This window comes from Acanthaster planci, linkage group LG20, assembly GCF_054643075.1.
Source record: "Acanthaster planci isolate LZ-2023a linkage group LG20, COTS_SCS, whole genome shotgun sequence".
NCBI classification, from domain to species: Eukaryota; Metazoa; Echinodermata; class Asteroidea; order Valvatida; family Acanthasteridae; genus Acanthaster; species Acanthaster planci.
The window spans coordinates 5,509,347-5,529,822 of NC_141796.1; the positions used below are offsets into that span (position 1 = coordinate 5,509,347).

The 20,476-nt window shown below is 43.1% G+C and overlaps 1 protein-coding gene across 13 annotated transcripts in view; it reads right to left on the reverse strand.

Moving 5' to 3' along the window:
• LOC110977966 (myotubularin-related protein 13-like) overlaps positions 1-20,476 on the reverse strand; it is a 92,237-nt gene that overhangs the window by 13,108 nt on the left and 58,653 nt on the right. For 5 of the 13 annotated variants that reach the window (XM_087130261.1, XM_022232526.2, XM_022232522.2 and 2 more), the window contains 10 exons: positions 20,203-20,465; positions 19,080-19,139; positions 17,649-17,708; positions 16,343-16,420; positions 10,958-11,156; positions 9,433-9,632; positions 8,281-8,535; positions 7,145-7,180; positions 1,236-1,426; positions 367-543 (listed from right to left, as the gene is read on the reverse strand). In XM_087130261.1, the coding sequence (XP_086986387.1) occupies positions 367-543; positions 1,236-1,426; positions 7,145-7,180; positions 8,281-8,535; positions 9,433-9,632; positions 10,958-11,156; positions 16,343-16,420; positions 17,649-17,708; positions 19,080-19,139; positions 20,203-20,465 (1,519 nt within the window). The remainder of the gene's footprint in view (positions 1-366; positions 544-1,235; positions 1,427-7,144; positions 7,181-8,280; positions 8,536-9,432; positions 9,633-10,957; positions 11,157-16,342; positions 16,421-17,648; positions 17,709-19,079; positions 19,140-20,202; positions 20,466-20,476) is intronic. The other 8 variants (XM_087130262.1, XM_022232527.2, XM_022232528.2 and 5 more) reach the window with 8 other exon arrangements.

Sequence of the window (20,476 nt, forward strand, 5' to 3'; positions counted from 1 at the left end):
GCTACTTTTTCTGAATTACATTTGTTTGAGTTGTCTTGTATTGAGTTTTCTCATTATCATCACCGAACCAGGGATAATATCAACGATGAACCCCTTGAAATTGCTCCACTTAAAAGGGCGTACAAACCTTGAAGAAATGCCCACTCTACATTTAACGACAACTGTGGCAGTTTCTGAATTTGTTGAATACTTCCCAAAACCTTGTTTCATAAGTACTTGCCAGTCTTCACAAGAGCACTACAAGTGTACCCAGTGTGGTTACTAGCACGTACTCATCCCAAGTTTCCAACAATCCCTGATGTTGGAGTTGGGCTGGTTGGGGAATCCTTAGGGTGAAGGATTCGCCTACAACGGTGCTCTTCCTACCTGAACCAACCACTCCGATTCGTCCACCAGCTTGTGGAAGCCACACTCAGGGTCGGTCAGCACCGTGCTGGGCACGCAGGCCTTCATCAGCTTCTTCAGGCTGTGCTTGGTCTGGCGGGTCTCGTGAAAGTCGTAGGGGATGAAGTCGCACTTGTTGAACTGCTCTAACTTGAAAGGCTGACCATTGGGGGAAAAAAAAACAAGATGGAAGGAGTGTTACCATTTTCGCAAAGAGTTGAAGGATGGCAGAGGATGGTTGCGTATGCCGTAAAAGCTGAAGTACACCCACATGTATATCTTGCAAGACTCAACGTTTTGCCTGATTTGGGCATCACTGGTTCCCTCACCCCAAGCTCAATTCTTGACATCAAAATTTCACTCTTTGATATCTTTAGAATTGAAGGCGCTCAAGAGGCAATATTGGAACAAGTCAAGACACAAACTACTGTGCATCTCAACAACCTGCTATTTAACAATGCACAGTGGCAATGTAGTCACACCGGTATGACCCTTGTGGAACTATTTCTTGAAATCCTATCGTCAATCACATGTTGCTGTTGGCTGCCACTCTCACAGCGTTTGTGGTCCACTACATACAATTATGCAAATGGTTCCCTCCTTATTGCTTGCATTAAAAAACTGCTCGGTAATAGTTATTGTGTTTAATGAAACTGGATCCTGAACATGATTCCCTACAAAGCGAAAATTGTTCAACTACGGTACCTAAGTGAAGCATCGCTTATTATAAGGAGGAGATATGTGAATTCACACTAAAATCCTGTGGACAATGGCCAACTGTCCAGATTTCGGTTTAACTATGTGAGTATCTACATGTACCGAAATTGTGGGAGCAAATCATGCAGACTCACCCTGGACTGGGACTTCTCTCCGAAGATATACAGCGCCGCTTTGCGCGGGTCCTGGTCCTTCTTGGCTCCCAGGTCGTAGTCCGTCACCGATCCGTTCCGGCTCACTGCATTCGGGGCGAGGGTAAGGTTCTTAGCCGAGCCCGTGTTGAACCCGCTCGACCGGAAGCTGCTCAATTTACCCAGCGTTGCTCCTACACAGAGCCGGGGGAGATTGGGGAGGGTTCAAAGGTCACCGAATCAAACATGACAGCACGCGGCACACCTCTGTTCAGATGTTGGAGCGTTGATTGGCATGTCTAGTTTACTATTGGTTTAGAGCTTTTTTGTCTCATATTCTCACACCATGCTGTTAGTACATACCAGTATGTATCTTAGCTGGATTATATTAAACATTTTCCTACCAAAAAGATGAAGTGGTTTTTATGAATGTGAAGCGCAATGATTACGTTCTTTGGCTTCAGTTTTTGATGAGATGTGCATGTTTGTGTTCATGTGAATGTTGCATTTGTTCTCGTACATCCCCTTTATAGTCCATGCAAAGAGTCAACAGAAAGTGGACATATTCCAGTTACAGCCATGCCAACTTGTTGCTATGCTCAAAACAAACACAAATTTGGCAAAGGTAAGAGGACAGGCAGGGGGAAAACAGCATTAGTAAGGGACTGAAAGAGCAGAAAGCATAGTGACAGCAGACAGACAGGCAGAGAGCAGACAGACAAACAGAAGACAATGGGCATCACCTGGACTTTTTTCGGGGGGGGGATCAAAGCACTCATTCGTGATGAACAATGGAAGGGGGGAATTTCAAGTTGTTTTTTTCTGAGCAAATTGGTAGTTTATATTGTGCGATTCATCTTTTAAATTGTTTTTCTTTTATTTAATTTTATTTTAATTTTGGGTCCCCCCACTGCAATGCCCATTCAAAAGACAAAAAAACACAACAGGATGGCAAAAAAGACAGGGGCAAGGCCTGCTTACGGCTGGTTTAGGAGCAAAACAAAGACCAGCTGTCTCATGCAAAACAGATTTTTGGAACGTTGAGGTTTTTACAGCAAAATACATAATCAATTCGACAGGCAGGATCTGCAACTGTACATGTACATGCGCACATCAACATTTGGTGTGGAAATCTTGGCCTGAAGTAGAAAACCTGATTTCCAAAGCTTTCAACAGCTCAAAGCTTTGAAACTCAGGGGTTTGTGAAAACTTTGCGCAAAGGTTTCTATCTTGTTTCTGATTGGATGAAAAACTGAAGAATGCATATCCATGGTTACCATGCCTCCCTCACTTTGGAGTATTAATCTGCTCAATCCCCCCTCTCACCCACCCCCCCTCAAAAAAAATTTGAGGTTGGAATACTGAATCCACTTCTTAGGGAAATAGTGACTAGCCCCCTTTAATGTGCTTTGCCAGGTACGACACATATGACACACAGAAAGACAGACAATATGGCCGGCGAATAACAAACAGTGGAGAACACAGAAGGCAGAATGTTGATTCTTTTCTTAAGTTCGGCATAAAGTCGAAGGAAAAAAACTTTCTGGGATTCTGGTAGTCAACTGCAGTTTAAGTTGGAATGAACTTAAGTGTCATGCATACCCTGTTTGGTTTTGATAAGTTCATTCATGTTATTGTAAGGTGAGTGTTGCTGGGAACTACATGTACTTTCTGAGACTACACTGATAAAAATTAAACTGCATGCTGCCATGATGACCAGTGTTATTGAAATTCTTTGGCCAAAGCATAACAAATGCTTCAATTTCTGTTTTCATATTAAGTTAACGTAACGTTATTTAGCAGATGCGGTCAGCTAGGTGGAGCATGATGGGTAAATATGAGCAGCTGGCGATCAATGGAGGTTGGTTATTGGTGGAGATTAGTAAGGAACAGTCCACTCTTTGCATAGGGGGTTGCAGACATTTACAGTCAAACCAACTTGTGCATGTATTCCATCAGCCAAAAGACTAAAAGTAACCAGTGTAAAGTGTCCACTATGGGCAGGGTGACCACGGTGGACAGAGGACCAGAATCAAGAAATGGTTAAAGTGAACGGGTGACCATAGGGGACAAGGTCACCATGATGGATAGGCAGCTTGAGTGGACATGTGACGCCATGGACCATGAAAGCATACTCTTCTTCCAAGGATATGAGCACTACATGTTCGACGGCGCACATGCTAACATCCCTTATGCAAAGAGTCTTGGACAGTTTCTAGCAGGGATTGTCTCAAAACTTGGAACACTTAGAACCTCCAATTGGCATCCTCATGGGGATATTTTATTCATCCTGGGGAACTGCCCAGGACTGCCAAGTTTTCCAATCTATTTGGCTGCAGACCTTGTGGTAAGCATGGAAACATCCTAGATGCCTCTTAGCTGGCAAAACTTTGAGAAACAAATGTTCTCAGGTTTGAGACAATCCCTTACATGATCTGAAATGTAATGCAGCCAACATGGCTGGTCAACATCAGTGTCTGCACAAAGTTAACATTTAAAAGTCTGGTCAGTATGGGAATCCACTGCTGTGCAGGGCACCAGCTTTGTCACAAGGTTACAGGGAAACATGGCACCACTGCGCAAAGCATCAGGTGTCCATTTGCCATTACCATGCCTCATACATATTCATGATGGAGAGCTGAACTCTGACTGGTCTTATTCCCATGCAAGTTGTTTATTTGCAGTCTGCAAAGCAAACTTGTGAGAATCGAAGTTCAAGACAAATACATGTGCGGGTACTGAACCTTTCCCTTGGGAACATAAAATTGTTGCGTGGGTGAAGCACGCAATACTTGAGCACAGCCCTAGCTGCGCTGTATGCACACTGCAGATGAACAGATGGAGGCACGCATACGTGTACTTGCTGCCTTTCCCTTGCTGTTGAAATTTTAATGGTAACCGAATATGTCTGAGGTATGGTATAACGAACACAACATATTTCATATTCGGTGGACAGTCCATTTACTTTCCGTCAATATTGGAAGTTGACACACTAGCTCCCTTGGCTTAGTCTCGGGAACTAGTGTGTGCACACTGTACTTCCATCCTCAAACCATGTGACATTTGTGTAATGAAAAGTAAGTTTACTGGTGCCCAACTTAACCGGTCCCTTAAAGCCACATTTCAAGCATTTCCATACTAAATGCCATTGATAGCTACATGTACATGCATTTTCTTTAATAGTCTAATACATATTTCATTAATATTTCAAATAAAAACAATGCCACATGCAAATTGCAGCATATTCATATTAGGCTGAAACAAAAAGGTGAATTCTTATGTAGGATTTCAAGTACAAATACACATTTGCCAGCAGAAAACCTGTGATAAAGAATGTCACTCTCATGGTAAGAAAGACCGTAATATCTGAATATATGCAATAAATACGCTTTTCACCAAGTCACTATTACATGTACACGTGTTCTTCTGAATGATAATTAGACAATAGTTGTTTCAAATTGCACATCTTATCAACAAAGTAAGGTCCTGTACAATATTTGGAATTCTTTTCTATATATTTGACCTGTTCTTAGAAGAAATGGTTAGTGTTAGCATTCAATAATGTGTGACCTGCTCTGTACACAAGCCACAGAGTCACAGATTGACCCAAACATTAGCTGTAATTTTTGTTCATGTTGAAAATGACTATAGTTTTTATAAGCTCCAATTTCATTTCAAGCTTCAGCCAAAAGAAAATTTGCTCAAGAATTTTTCATCACAGAAACTCAAAAAAAAAGGGCCCAAAACAAATTTCTTTTGTATACTGTTTCACCTTGAGTTGCAAAACTGTGCGTGACCTTTCACCATGAAGTAAACCTGAAGGGCAGAGGACTAACACCAACTGAGCAGGTCACATATTCAAAAATAAAATCCTTTGTTCTTGCATCATGCAATAGTGTTAGAGGACCTACAAATAAAAGGTTATGGAGTGACTGCAATAAAGCTTCAATTCTACAGGACGATCAGATCTTCCTGAAAGAGAAACACAACGAAATTAACGACAAACAAGAAATTGGGATAACAGTGAAATTGTTCCGGAGATCTGCAAATGCCAGGGATGAAGACATACAGCATGCTAAGGTCAATCCCTCAAAGGGTCAAAATGTTAGTACCAGTAGGAACAAAATGCTCAGATCAGTTGCTAAGAGACAGCTGCAGTTTCCTCCATTGAAAAGAGGCTCTGGGAGGGACTATTTGTTGTCAGGTGAAGGTGACTAGGGTTTTTTTTTTTGAGGGGAAGGAGGGGGGAAGGGAACAATGGAAACCTTACCAATGTTTTGCTATCAACTCATGTGCAAGTACAGGAGGGCCATTGTTTTATTAACGAACAGTGGAATTTTCTCCCTGCACTTGTTTTTCTTGGATTTCTGAAGTGGAATGTAGTATACGCCGATTTCGAATGATTGGCATGATTTGATTGACCCAGAGTAGGAAAAAAAAACAAGGTGCCACAATGCACAGGACAATGCAACAAGCTTGCCACAGTGCACTTTCAGACCGGTCAGCAATCTGGACAGAAAAGGTACTTGGAGGGTCTGAAATGTCCCCATTGTCCATAGACTCGTCGCCAGTCCCCTGGTAGGAGGCACAGGAGGAGGAATCGTCATCCGAGGAGTTGTAGATGGACCATGTGGGGTCCATGTCCTGCAGGGAGTCGTCAATGGTGTCCACTATCTCCTTCAGCTCTGTGGATAGTTTTGGCCCATTCTTGGGTGAACCGATTCGGTTGGATATCAACAACCCGCAAAACAGGGTCAGGGGAATTTTTTAAACTTTGGATGACTTTTAAACATGTACCATGAGATAGGAGTGGTAGCACTTCTCGTTTGGTTTACCGTCCGTTGGGCTACCACTACCACATGATTGACATGCAGAAACCTGACTAGTCACATGACTGCTGAGCTGATCAACATAATCCATTGAAAACTGGGTAATGAGATACTGACTTGGTTAACAATTGACTGCTCTTGACAGTTCTCATGACCGACACACAAAACCCTTTCAAAAATTGCTTTCAACTGATTGCGTAAACAGTTAACTGAGTGTCAAAACCACTGACCTGGTTAGCATTTGTAAGTGACTGGGTTTGAAAAATGCATTCACTTACTCAACCTGTTGTCTGGTTAGTTTGACGGATTAGCCTAATTACCATTTTGGTTTGAATTTTTTCCCCTTGGTAAGCAGAACACATGGATTCATTGCAACTGCCCCGACACTGGTTTTCCAGCTAACTCTCTGACCATAAACCAGTAGTCTTTGAAAGCGCATTTCACCTCTGTAATTAAATGTTACTTGTTAATTTGCCATTTTCTGGTCATGTTTTTGTAATCCTAAACCAACACAGCAGATTAATGATACTCTGTATCGGCATGCAAACAGACCTTTTAATGAATCCTTCTTATATATGTCGATTTGTTCAAATCTGTATTATCCTAATTTTCTGTGTCAGTGAAGACAAAGAAACCATTGGGAAGTAAATTATTTTGTTCATCAAATTAAATTACTCTTCCAAAAAAAAACAAAACGCTCATATCATCTGGTGCAATAATGAATTTAACTTCTAAATCAAAATAATTCAGCTAAAAAAAAGGCACACAAAATAAACTGTTGACAAATATCTACATGTGGGTGTCAACACTTTCAGGAATTGTGTTGTCATCAACAGATGATTAGATCTCTAATTATTGCCAAGAAAAGATTGTTCTGATTTCAATATCAACGTTTCAACAGGGCTCAACAAGGTCCCACTAATTTCGCTCTGTTTTTGTTGTTTGTTTTTTCAATTTGTTTTACAGGTGGGAGGTTTAACCCAATGCAGAGAAACTGAAAGAACTGAAAGAAAACAGGCAAGTGTGGCGGGGGAGAGGAGGGGGGGGAGAAGGGAATTGAGACTGGACGGTGCCTGTCATTACCTCGTTTCAGTGTCGATAAGGACCTGTCTATCAGCCCTGGGGGGAAGGAAACACACAAGTTAGTAGCAAACTCTCATGGGGGAAACTCCGTGCCAGTGAAGAGAAACATTTGTGAGGGGGGAAGAAACTGTGACCACAAACTGAAGTGGACAGAAACCTAACTGGTGTTGGCCTTTTCTGGATAAAGCTCAACTGTATCCTTTTCAATCACATCACAACAGATCTCCTTGTCACACTCTTGCGCTCCAACCCTTTAAATATCTTCCAAATCCACTCGGTATTTTGGAGACTTTCTCTGGATTCAGGAAGGCACTACCACACAAGGTACGACGCACCAACTGTTACTTTTACAAAGGTGCCCTTTCCAAAAATAACAAAAAAAGAATGTACCACTGGTTTCAATGATCTTGATAACACATGTACAGATCGGAAGGCAATGGGTATATAATGAATGGGTGTATATGGTCAATGGGACTGTAAGTAATGAGAAACAGTGCAGGAAAAAGCATGCCCATGAGAGGGAAAAAGCAACCACGAAAGTAATTGTTACGTGAACTGTGACATCATTACAAAACCACTATCAGGTCGTTAGTACACAACACTTCAATCACAGCACTATACATCACTGAACGATAAGCAACCAGTACCAGGCCACAGTTGCAAAGCTAAACACCAGATTTGTCTTCACATGACTACAGATAATGCCAGTAGCTTTGGCGTTGTGGCCTGGTAAGTGAGCAGGATCTGCTGTGCGGCCTATCCTGGAGAGCCACTGAAGGACAAGCATGCACTGGTTCAGCCGTTCAGATGGCAAACAAATCTGTGTCATTTTCAGTTGAATTTGCACAAATCCAACATGTGCTTGAATGAAAGGATTGCAAAAGAATGTGGCCAACACAAATGACATTAACGTGTTTCCTGTTCCCTGCCTCAACGATGTGCACTGGAGCTGGTTATCCAGATAAATTGAGTATCAAGAACAGTCCACGAGTACTACGCACCCGACTGACTTACACCAAGTCACCCGACTGACTTACACCAAGTCACCCGACTGACTTACACCAAGTTTTACATGTGCATGACATGGGACAGGGAAAGGGGCGAGCAAGCAACCTCCCACTTTTTGTTCCCCTCACCTGGTTTCGGCCCCGATTTCCCGCCGCTGGACCGCATGAAGCCTCGCTGTATCAACGTTCCGGAGGAGTGGCCCTTGCGGGAGCCCATGTTGGGGGTGGAGTCTGGCTCCAGGGTGATGGAGGGGGGCAGGATGGAGTTCAGACTGACGAGGGAGTCTGACTTGTAGGAGTGGCCGTAGGGTGTGTTCAGCACGACGGCAGTGAAGTACTTCTCTTGCTCCAGGCTCTTGCTGGTACTGGTGTCAGACGACCCACCTGCGAAAAAGGGTAATGTGTTATGAATGCCCCACCAAGCTCAATGGTTAAAGCCCAGACTTAAGTGTCAGAAATCAAAATCAATATAACAAGTTTAACAATAAGTCCAACCTTACTTGAGTTACAGCAGAGAAGCTACTTCTGTTGTTATATTCATGATGATCTCAACCTTTGACCTACGGGGTCCAAAATCAATAGTCTGCTCGGGGATAAGAAGAAAACCTACATACCAAGTCAAGTCTTCTTTGAGTGATTGTGGGAAAGCTATTTCTTGTTTTTTTACATCAACTTTGACCTATGGAGGTTCAATATTAATACGCTTCAGGCGGTTAACAAGACCAACCCATATAGCAGGTTTGTTGATACGTCCAGTCTTTGGGGAGTCAGGTTGGCATGGTGGCTCTCTCCTTGCCTTTCACGTATGGGGTCTGCGTTCGAATTTTGGCCAGGTCCATGTGTGGATTGGGTTTTCAGTCCCTACTTGATTATGGGAGTTTTACCCAGAACATTCCTCTGGGGTTTTCCTCCCACCTCTAAAACTGTAACTGCTTCTCATTGTCTCCTCTCTACAGGTTTCTTCAGGCTTGCAAGCCACAGTGCCTTGGGTGCTTTTGAGGAATCCTTGGTGTCATTACCAGAAATTAATAATAATAATAGTCTTGAGTTACAGTGGGATATCCATTTTTGGTGTTCAATGGCAAATTCAATTGGCTCCTGCGGGACACCCATAGACCAATTTTGATCGCTGATCGCTTAAACCAGTGACTGGAATGTTTCCATACCGTGATACCAAATTCCCCTAATATTTACCACACAAGCAAGACCAACTTAGGGTCCAAGGTCGAAGTGATGATGGAGGAAGGTTTCATTTAAGGTCAGAGACAGAGGTCTACTCACTGGTGCTGGGGTTCTGTGCTGTCCTGCTGATCATGCCCATCACCCCCTTGCTGTGGAAGCCGCTGGAACGCAGCAACAGGGCCTTGGTGCTGGGGTGGCGCCAGGTGATTGCAGGGAAACGGTACTGGCGGTGGCACTTGGCCAGCCGCCGGATGCTGTCATCTGACAGCGCCGAGGGCACCACGACCAGGGACGGGTAACTGTGGGCAAGGAGGAACACAGGGTGGAGTGGACCGTCAATGAGGGAGATCCCTCAAAAACTCTATAAGTTTTCTTGTTTAGGTTTTTTTTTCACAGGCTGTTACACAGGACAGGATTTATGTCAGACATGGAATTTGTTGGAAATGGAATTATCTTGGACATAAGATTTTGTTGGATGTGCAATTATGTTGCACATAGAATTATGTTGGACATGCAGTTTTTGTTGGACATGGAATTTTGTTGGACACAGAATTATGATGAACAAGCACCTAAGCTGAATTTGTCCAGGGTGAATAGTTTCCATTTTAATATACATTCGGAGGGGGATAGAAGTCAGATTTTTGTATTTCTTGAAATTCAAAAAGAACACATACATTGTGCACACTTGATACACTCACTGCATTCTACTGCCATAATAGTAACTTCCCCATTCAAAGACTCAAGGACTAAGCCTGCTGATGGTTCGATTCTTTGGGGTCTCACTTTGAACTTACAATTTGGGGGAACCTCCTTATGGCTGACTGAGCTTTGAATTATGTGAAATGCAAAGCTCTGGCCCTTTAAAAGCATTGTGAAATTGGTGCTGGTGCCATAACCACTTCGTGCCGGGGCATTTTTCAATGTTGATGATGCTGGGCCGGCATGACTATCATTTTTTCCGATTTCAAAATCCTTCAAAAATTCATCATTTCATTTAACGGTCGTTTATAGCCGGATGAAGTAATCTTCAGGCACTACTCCAAGTTGATAGGTGACCTTCATTGACGCCCGAGTATTTCAGCCAGGCCTGCAGCCTCTTTAACAGAGCCCAGATTGTGCGGTGTTATATAACTGTCTTTTGTTCACGAGCCTGGCTCAGTGCACTGCTGACCTCTTTTCAATAAGGGCCAGATTAGCGTGCAGCGGTGCTGTATGGCTCATCGTTGCGGTGGTGGAGCGCTTTTGCCCCCGGTGGTAATCTGCTCGCTCTCAATGCCCCAAACCCTGGTATAGGGTTTCAAAACAAGGCTGGATTATCACCACTTTTGAGAGCGAAAAATGTCGGTAATGCCCAGCAGCCTGGTCTTTTGTTCGGAGTACGGTCTTTTGTTACAGGGCCCTGTTTCCTTTGTCCGAGTTCGGAAACCCCGGCCACCCATATAAACCATACGTTTCCGATCCCGGAGCCCCCGGCAGGAAGTCGTTAAGGTGAAGGGCCTGCTTGACAGTTGTGCTGAACTGAGCCACAATCAGCAGCTGCGAAATACAACTGACCTGAAGAAAGAATTTTATCAAGGGGGGAAAACCTCACAACTGAAATGACAAGGACAAGGGAGGCTACTACCTTCTGGTGACCTCAAAGTGGATGTTGACCTCGGAGATGCGGAAGGCTTCCCCTGGCTTGGGCCTCATCATGCCCCCTCCTCCGGGGCTGCCAAAGCCCAGTCTGTAGTAGTCCTGGACGTAAAGCTTCTTCTGCAGTTTGTCCACCGTCAGGACATCGATGGGTTTCAGCGTGGCCGTCACGTCCGTCTCGTCTATCACTGCAAATGAGGGAACAGCAGCGTCACGTGTTTTAGTAAACAACACAAGACATATGGGTGGACGGCATGTACCTTATAGACAAATCTAGCAAACCCAACATATCACAGGTCATTCTAATGCCTGCCTTTAATAGCAGAAAGCATTATTCAAAGCAACTGTCAGGGAAGAATGGTTCTGAACAGCAGTTATCACAATGCTTGCCGCCACTGGAGGGGGCCACTAGAAATGACCAGTGATAGCATTACCATGGCCTTATCACACTCCTTGCCGCCACTGGAGGGGGCCACTAGAAATGACAAGTGATAGCCTTACCATGGCCTTACCATAATGCTTGCCACCATTGGAGGGGGCCACTAGAAATGACAAGTGATAGCCTTACCATGGCCTTACCATAATGCTTGCCACCATTGGAGGGGGCCACTAGAAATGACCAGTGATAGCCTTACCATGGCCTTACCATAATGCTTGCCACCATTGGAGGGGGCCACTAGAAATGACCAGTGATAGCCTTACCATGGCCTTATCATAATGCTTACCGCCATTGGAGGGGGCCACTAGAAATGACCAGTGATAGCCTTACCATGGCCAAGGTTATTAGTGACTTCACAGAACGTCACTAACACCCCAAGAAATGTTGTACATGTCGCATCTTACAAAAACCAAGGAAAACAACTGCTAGAGTCTAGGGGCATCTTCACATTCCAAACAATTCCATCTGGAACATCCTACTTCTTCCTTCTTCGTTCGGACCCTCATACGGGATTCAGTTACCAAAATTAGTTAGTCTGGCATGCTGCCGTTTAGACAAAGCTTGGATTTCACAAAAGAATCCAGTTTATTTCAGGCTAGAGATGGTGCCACTGACAAGTATTTGGCCAACTCAAGTTTGGCACAGCGGTTTTCTGCAAATATTCGTTTCTGAAAAATATATTCCACTTCTAGGCTCTCGTCTTCAGTTCATATCCTACTTCTGGTGAATGCGAATTCAGCGTCACAAAACATCTGTAGTGAATTTGGTCGAATTGAAAAGGAATCAACTTTTGAAAATTCACAGCCCCAATACTTGATCTGACGTCACAAAATCACATTTGTGTCCGTTTTCGCACAAAGCATGAATCAGCCTTTAGCCCTGTCTCTGATTGGGTCCTCCTGATTCTGATATTGCTATTAAATGTACAGATTTCCTGACACGTATTCCGAGTGGGGGGGGGGGAGTTTAGCAGGTTTTTTTCTTTTTCAAACTGTGGTGTTCAAATCTCAACTGGTCAGTTTTGGAATATTCTGCATCTTACATGTTGAGTGCACTTGTCATTATTGTAATGGAAACAAGAATTACAAAAAAAACTGAAAATTTCAATAGTTTTACCAGCCTTTGGAAAGCCATGACTTAAACAGCAAATTATATAAAACAAGGCTATACGAAACTAAAATATGACCAAACTAAATGGCGCATAAATTAATGTATGTTAAAAGCATGACTAATGGATGAGCAGAGAAGTCATGGATGTGAATGCATTGTCAGTTTGCATAAAACATGACAATGAAACTGCAAATGATTGGGCAATACTGTGTAGATGTACATGGTTATGTATTGGTAAAATGGTCCTCGGATTCAATATGAACCTGCATGAACTACAGAGTGCGCTATGTACGGTACGGTAAGCCTGTGTTGGAATTACTTGGCTACGGCTTGAAAGTACACAGGGCTTAATGGAATGTGACTGAAGCCATAAACTTGTGTAGAAATTTAAGCCACAGCCAATTGATTCCGGCACAAAGTGAAAAATAAGGATGACTGATGGACACTGACAGTTCACTGGTTCACACACGCATACACCTCATCTCTTTGCATGTACATGTACGTCAGCGAATAAATGGGAACCTGGTAAGGTGGCCTTGCACATAGCCACTTCCAAATTGGCAATTTTATAGTCCTGGCTTGTGTTGAGCATTGACATGGTACAGCACAAAGCCAGAGCCGTGGGCAGAGTTGCCGGAGTCAGGTGCAGCTTAACCCTAATGAAGTTCTGTACATGTAAGGCTGGTTCCTGGATTGTCCATCATACAGTGCATTTGAGACTTCGAGAGGGAAGGGTTGGGAACCCATCTACAGTACTCCAAAGACCACTTGTGGCTCAAGTTTGTGGGTTGTAATCTTTACCATTCCATAACACTACACATGAAGTGCCCCATCAGCAGGTAAGAAAGTAGACAACCAATTTTTCCATTTGTGACAGCAGAAAACTGAATTGCATAGAGAGTAGATCCCTCCATTTCAATTAATTCAATGTTGCAGGTTATCACACAAATAGATTTGGATTACCCTGTCAACACGGAGTTGGACAACAAAAAAAGTCCTGATTTCTACTGACAGAATATTTCAGTGATAACTTTGAAACCCCATTTCCAACGTCTTACTTGTAAATTTCAACAGCCTCTTGGTGAGATTACGTGAAACTCAAAAGCTCCGAGTGGCGAAACTGAGATTTGCAAACTACAGGAGGGGTTACCACTATGTTCATTCCATATTTCTACTCAGGAAAACATTGGACTGTCCAACCTTTGACCTCCACAGCCATTATGTGGTAAGTTTTAGGAGTGGGGCAGGGTTGGGGTTGATCTGGGGCAGGCTGGGGTGGAGGTTGTGGGGAGAGGCGGGGTTGAAAGGACTTGTTAACAGAACTTATGTTTCAGCTTTCTAAGCCACAGACAATCTTACTACGAGTCCTTCCTACTACTACAGTACTGATGAACTCTGCTAAGAGACCCTGGATGTCAGTAAATGTACAGTAAGTGATGGAGATGTTTCTCAAATCTCTGTGCAGATGTACTGGGCCTCAGCATTTTACCAGCCTCTAACATTGAAAATGCAGTGACAGTATGAGATAGTATCCTTAAGCTTGAACGTTTCACTGTTACTTTGGGGGACAAACATGAATGAAAATCTTGCTCCTCAGTCTGTGAAACTTGAAACCTTGATTCTTCAACACGCCCAATGGGTGTGTCCACTTTCTCAATAACTTTCAACTTGCACAGAAGTTTGCGCCAAATGTTGGGCCACGAGATTACAGCATGAGCAGAGAAAAAATGTTCCATTCTGGTAAATTGCCAGGTTTGAGTTCAACAATACACCGGTCATTCTGCACAAATACGTTTTGAGAAACTTCTCTAGACCCTCCTTCACCAGCAAAGTCAGCCCTCCGTTTCACTTCCTGCAAAACATGCGCCAATTGCAGTAGGTGTAAATGTTACTCAGAGCTGTTAAAATCACAATACTCTACATAAAGAACAGAACAAAAACTCTTTTTGTTTTCAAGATAATAAAAAGAAAAGTGGCATACAATGAAAAGAAGACTCACAAGTCACATTGTGCATTAACTTGTACGCTACCCTAAACTTGGGAATTTAACATTTTACAAACCTGATCATTCACCCTTTGGCATAAGTGATGTCTTACACATGCTCTAACTTTATGCATACAACGAGGCCAACTCATTTTTAAATGAAGCTGGGAAATTGTTGTTCGGAATTGAGATTAAGTTGGGCAGTAAATTTGATTTTTGTGCAAACTCTTTTCAATCTCATTCATTCACGTTCTCAAGAACCAAAATGTTCAATGCATACAAATTCTTCTTCTTTCTTTTTTTTAAATTCAGATGAGCAAATTTCGACCAGGTCACTTTTGCAACATGCGGCTCACTGCCAAACATAATTTTACAGCCATGGCAACAGATGTGATGTACCGGTTTGTACACAATTGTTGAACAAAGACTGTTAGTTGTAGGTGAGTGTACCCTCCCTATGTGCTGGTATACAAAAAATAACTTGGATGTCGGCGAACTGTTATGGTGCTAGGTGAAGTGAATGCCAACTCCAAGACTTGACGTTGGCACCTGTTAACATGCAGGTGAAATGCACTGGCCAATCAAATGAATGCATTGCAGTGTTTTAATCAGCCCTGATGAACCAATCAAATGTCTCCAGGGAGCCTGTCTGCACGATGCACGTGAAAGCGTGCAACACAGCTCGATCCGTGAAATTAATGCATCGCCATGCTGGACAGCCCGATTTGCCAATCAAATATCGCCGGACTGCTCCTGCGCACTGTATGCATGCAGCTTATCACAGAGCGCTCATGAAATGAATGGTCAATCCAATGTACGGTATTGCTGATACCATGCCCAGCCCACCAGCTTCAATAATAAAATAGCTACCAGTACTATGCACAACATATGCACCAGTGATGTAGTCAACAATACGTGTGACCCACACAGAAAAGTGAGTCACGTCACCAGAACCACTTTTGAGTCAAAGGCCTTTGAAAGAATCTTGCGCAGTGTTCAAGCAACGGAAATCCTCAACATTTTAAAATCTACACAACGTCTGTTTTCATCATGCCAAACTGGGTGGTGCATCACAAACAAAACCCAAAAGTGGCTCGGGTGACTTAAGACTTATTTTCACAGAGCAGGTCCCAGTATTTTTCTTTCACAAGCAGCAAAGTTGGACTATTAACTGTGCCACTGCTACTGTTCAGGAAATACCACCCAGGACCAACTGATTTATTCGACAGATGGCATCGTGCTTCTGCTATTACCAGCCAGCCTTCCTGAGGCGTGTCTTTGCTACCGTGACCAGAAACATGTTTCTCCTTTTGTCATTGCTTGAGTTTTTTCACGATTTCGAATACACCAGTGTGACGTCGTCGTTGGAACACACAAAAAGAAAGACCTATTGTTGGAATTGGTTACATAACAGTGAAAAATAAATTGATAATTTGATACAGCATGTAATGAGATATTTTCTTCTAAAATACAAGAACAGAGGCCAGCAGAGCCGAGAAACCACCTCACACGTTGATTGAAAATGACCTTGAAGAATGATGTCACCTGCTACATTAAAATTCCCTTTGTACTGCCACTCTGTCAGATGGCGTAAAAGTTTTTAGATCTGCACTTACATGTAGCTATGTTTCTGGTTATCGGCTTGACGTCTAAACCTTGTTTCTGGTCAGGGGTTGCGATAAACGTGCCCCGAATGCACAGAGATAGTGCGGCTGGATCTGTTCGCGAGTACAGGAACTACATCACTGGTGCATTAAAGCGCTCCCACATAGCTCCATTTATGAAAAAATGCACCAGCCAAGCGACATCACCCACTTTCAACTACAAAAAATGTGTAAAACCTGCTGGTATGGACATGGAGCGGGGCCTCTCTAGTTTTGGGGACCGCACTGGCGGTTCAGCCTCCCTCAGATCTGCAACTAAACATCAGTGGGCGGCAGTTGTCAAGATCGAAGGTCGAATGATGCAAAGAGCTATCTCCTCTGGAATCTTTTTCACAATGTTCTGAAGCGGTTCAATGCGGGCGTCGTAATGGTCAAATCAATGTCGAGAAACTAAAAAATGAAGGGAACATGTTTTCAGACCAGCCACCTACAAGACACGTCTTCTTTACAAACATGTATGATGCAGAAACAAGATGAAGTACTTCTGACAGCATTTCAGCACTCTCTTGATTAAAAGCATTTAGGCTCTCTCTCTCTGTACACCAACACTATCACTATAATCCTTGAGATTCAACCAGGTTCTGGTAGGATATGTATGAGAATGCAGGATTCTACAGTATTTCTGGAGGCAGAGCCAAGCCAGGCCAAGCCAAATCCAGTCAAGAAAGTGCCACTGGATTTGGAGAGGTTCAGGAAGGTTGCCGTTAAAACTGAACAGGGAATTGGCAATTAAACTGCTGACATGTTTGACGCCAAAAGTACTCCTCGGAGTCAGCTGGTCAGAATACATGTTACTCTTCGTGGAAGTGAAGTTCAGACAGTTTTTTTTTCACGCAGACATCCCTTATGAATTTTTTTAAAGTGCCTTTGTGCAAAGTGCTTAAATATGAGTGTGACAGGCTTTTTTCTCCAGCAAACAAAATAAATTCTCACTTGGGTGCCATTCTAACCAATCACTGTGGCCGTTACATTCTGTTGTAAGTCAGGCTTGAACTTCAGACTAGCCACAGGTGGACTTAAATGCCAGGCCAGCCACAACTTAAGCTCCAATCCGGTCAAGACCAGCTGAAGCTCTGAAAAAGTCAAGACCAGCTTAGGCTCCAGTCCCAATGAGAAAAGTTTAAGCTCCAACCCTATCACAGCCAGTTTTAGGCCCCAAACTTGCTTAAACTGTTAATACAAGACCACTTCAAGCTCCAAATTGGTTGAGACAGGTTGATGAAGCTCCAGCTGAGTTAAAGCCAGTTAAAGCACCACTCTGGTCGAGACAGATTGAAGATCAGATTGAGCTGGCACCAGTTAAAGCTTCTGTGAAAAGTTTTCTTTCACATGAATAAAATCAAAGGTAAATGCTTTTGAAGCATCCAGTATCGTCATTGATTAGAATGGCACATCTGCAGGAACCAAAATACTTAAAATTATATTTAAAAAAACTGAAACTGATAAACAGTGGATGTAAGAAATCATACAAACATAAGTTAACCTGAAAGGAACGAGCCACCGTGACTTCTATAACCTCTGGGTTTGGAGTCAAAGTCATAATCTGCAAATAGCCACATGATATACGCTTATGAGGAACAAGGATTATCTGGTTCTTGTTGTACAATGACCTGAATAAGCTTACAAAATAAAACATGTACATTTCCACTCATCCACAAGCTCCACACCTGCCAACAGAAGTAACTCAGAAAATGGAACACAGAGTGTGTGTGCAATGCAAATGCCTTGTCGTCTCATTGCTACGGTCTGCTTTCCACACCAATTCACTCTTAAGCCCTGTATGAGTATCAAACACAGTGGGGATCTTTGGTCTGGGAACCAGACAGCAATAACACTTTGATTTTTTTATAGTGACTTTGCTTTAGGCAACTGGACAAATGTGATGAAGCTGTGTGCATATAAGCAGTGAATGTATTTAAACCAATCAGCCACTGGGTGTTTGTGCCAAGTCACACATTGCTGTGCACCAGTGTGGCAGTGATTTCACCTTCAATCCCATGGAGTATGTGTCTTGCGGTTCAAAACTGTTTAATCTTCCTCCAGATCACCATACTCTAGGGATCTGTGTGTTCATTGGGATCAAACGAACTTCCCAGATGGGGTCCAACTCGCAGTGTGTGAGACTTTTTCAGTTTTTGTGTTAGGTTTCACTTCTGAAAGTTACAACATTCCAATTTTTAGGCCTATGAGTACTCAAAAATTGGAACGGTTCCAATTAAAATTGGAACAGTTGGCAGGCATGCGGTTCTGATCAGCAACCGCTCCCATGCTGCGGGCATACATGTTGGCTCAACGTCGTGTCAGGCCATGCTACTCAACGACAACACTAATTGATTAATGCCGGCATGATGGAGAGAAAGACGGACAAGTGTCTCCATGAAGTATGCCAGCCTGCAGCGACCACAGCCCACGGCGATACGCACAACAGAAAGGAAAGAAATGAAAATGCATGCTTCAGTATGCTTTTTTCTGCAACCGTGTCAACTGAACCAGTACACAGTGCACAGCATATACACACTGCAGTCCCAGCATGATACATATTTGTGACATAACACAAGAGGTCCACATGTGCACTTTTACCATTCTCTTTTTGGTCCCACCACACACTTGTTTTCTAGTTTGAAAACGCAGCAAATCTAACGCGATTGAAAAACCGAGAATGACCCAATAGTTTTGACCAACCACGGCGAGCGTAGGGTGATGGTGTGACGCGCCTGTGGCCTACTTCATGCTGGCAATTTCTACATGAAGAGACGGAAAAGCTGTCCGGTGATCAAATGCAGAAACTAATCTGAGAGAAGGGGGGTGAGTATAAAATGAGTCTCAGCCAATAAATCTGACAGGAGATGATCACATGGTTAGTACTATCAGCCAATCAATGGCCGGCATTGCCTGGCCGAGACTGAGTGACAACCTGAATCATACGAATCGGCCCGACTTCTGGACAATCGCAGTGAAGGTTCTAACCCCAAATCTGCATTGGAAACACACAGAATTTCAGTTGCAAATTAAATTGAGTCAACCATTTTCAACGTCAGCAAGAAAGATAAGGAATATTTCAAATGCCATACCGATTCTAAAGTAAAAACAAGTATAAAAAGTATGTCTGGCATCCCCAATTCGACAAATTCTGGAAATTTGTCAATCAATGCATTTGTTTTGCTTTTTTTACATACTAGTGCAAAATTCTTAGATGACATACACATGATGTCTCATGATCAAAGTTTAAAATGAGTTATTTCGAAAATTGCTGCATAGCAGCTGAAAAAATGACATTTTTAAAATGGAAAATGGTTGGCTCTTGATAAACTGTGCTGATTGAAAAAACATTCAAATAAAGAGAGAAAAATTCTTGCCAGACATGTTTAAGATGAGTATTTATCCATACATGTAGCATGTAATGATTTGGCATAGTGTATTTTGTATGATATTAAGAACATATGCGTAGGCCTTTACTGCATCAAAGGGACAAAGTCTGTTGTTAGGTAAGTCAAAACTGAGCTATGGGGAACATTTTTGGTCCTGATAACATCTATATGGGTAATTCCAGAAATTAGGAGTCCAAAAGTGTGACATTTTCATGTTCCTGTCACACCTGACCTTTGTTATTTGACATGGAAATATCCCGGAATTGATTCCAAATTGTTACTATTTGTTTGGCAGGTAATTTACATTAATTCATCAGACTTGGAAAATAGAAAATGTGTTCTGACCTTACAAAATTATATATCAGATATGACAGGGACACGAAAAAAATGGACCCCTAATTTCTGACATTACCCATATTCCAACCTGTTGTGGTCCCCACAACTAGGGAAAAACTGTGTGTCTGTACATGTACACATTCACAAGCTTCTGTCTGATACTTTTTCCTGAGATGTTTCCGGTCTCATAATAATGATTGATGACTACTGTTTGGTGTAAGATTGCTAAAGTTCTGTTTTGTGCACATGTATCATGCTGTGTACTCAGATTCGTGTACAAAAACTGTGAGCGGAATCACGGTATCTATAACCACCGCGAAGTGGCTGACTTACTGGACAGCTCGTCCTCCTCATACATGACGCTGTTGGGCCGGCTGCCGCTGGCGATGCTGTCCATGCTGGCGGCGGTCAGCTGGCGCTGCAACGTGGCCGCTGACGGGGGTCGTTGGGCCACCAGGGGCTCAGCTGGCAGGACGTAGCGGTCCTTCCGCTGCGGCCCCAGCTTGGACTTGTGGTGGTGGCCCCCACTGCTGCCGCTGCCCCCACCCACCCCCACTGCCTTCTTGCCCTTCAGGAATGTCTTGGTGGCAAATTTCCTGGCAGGAGG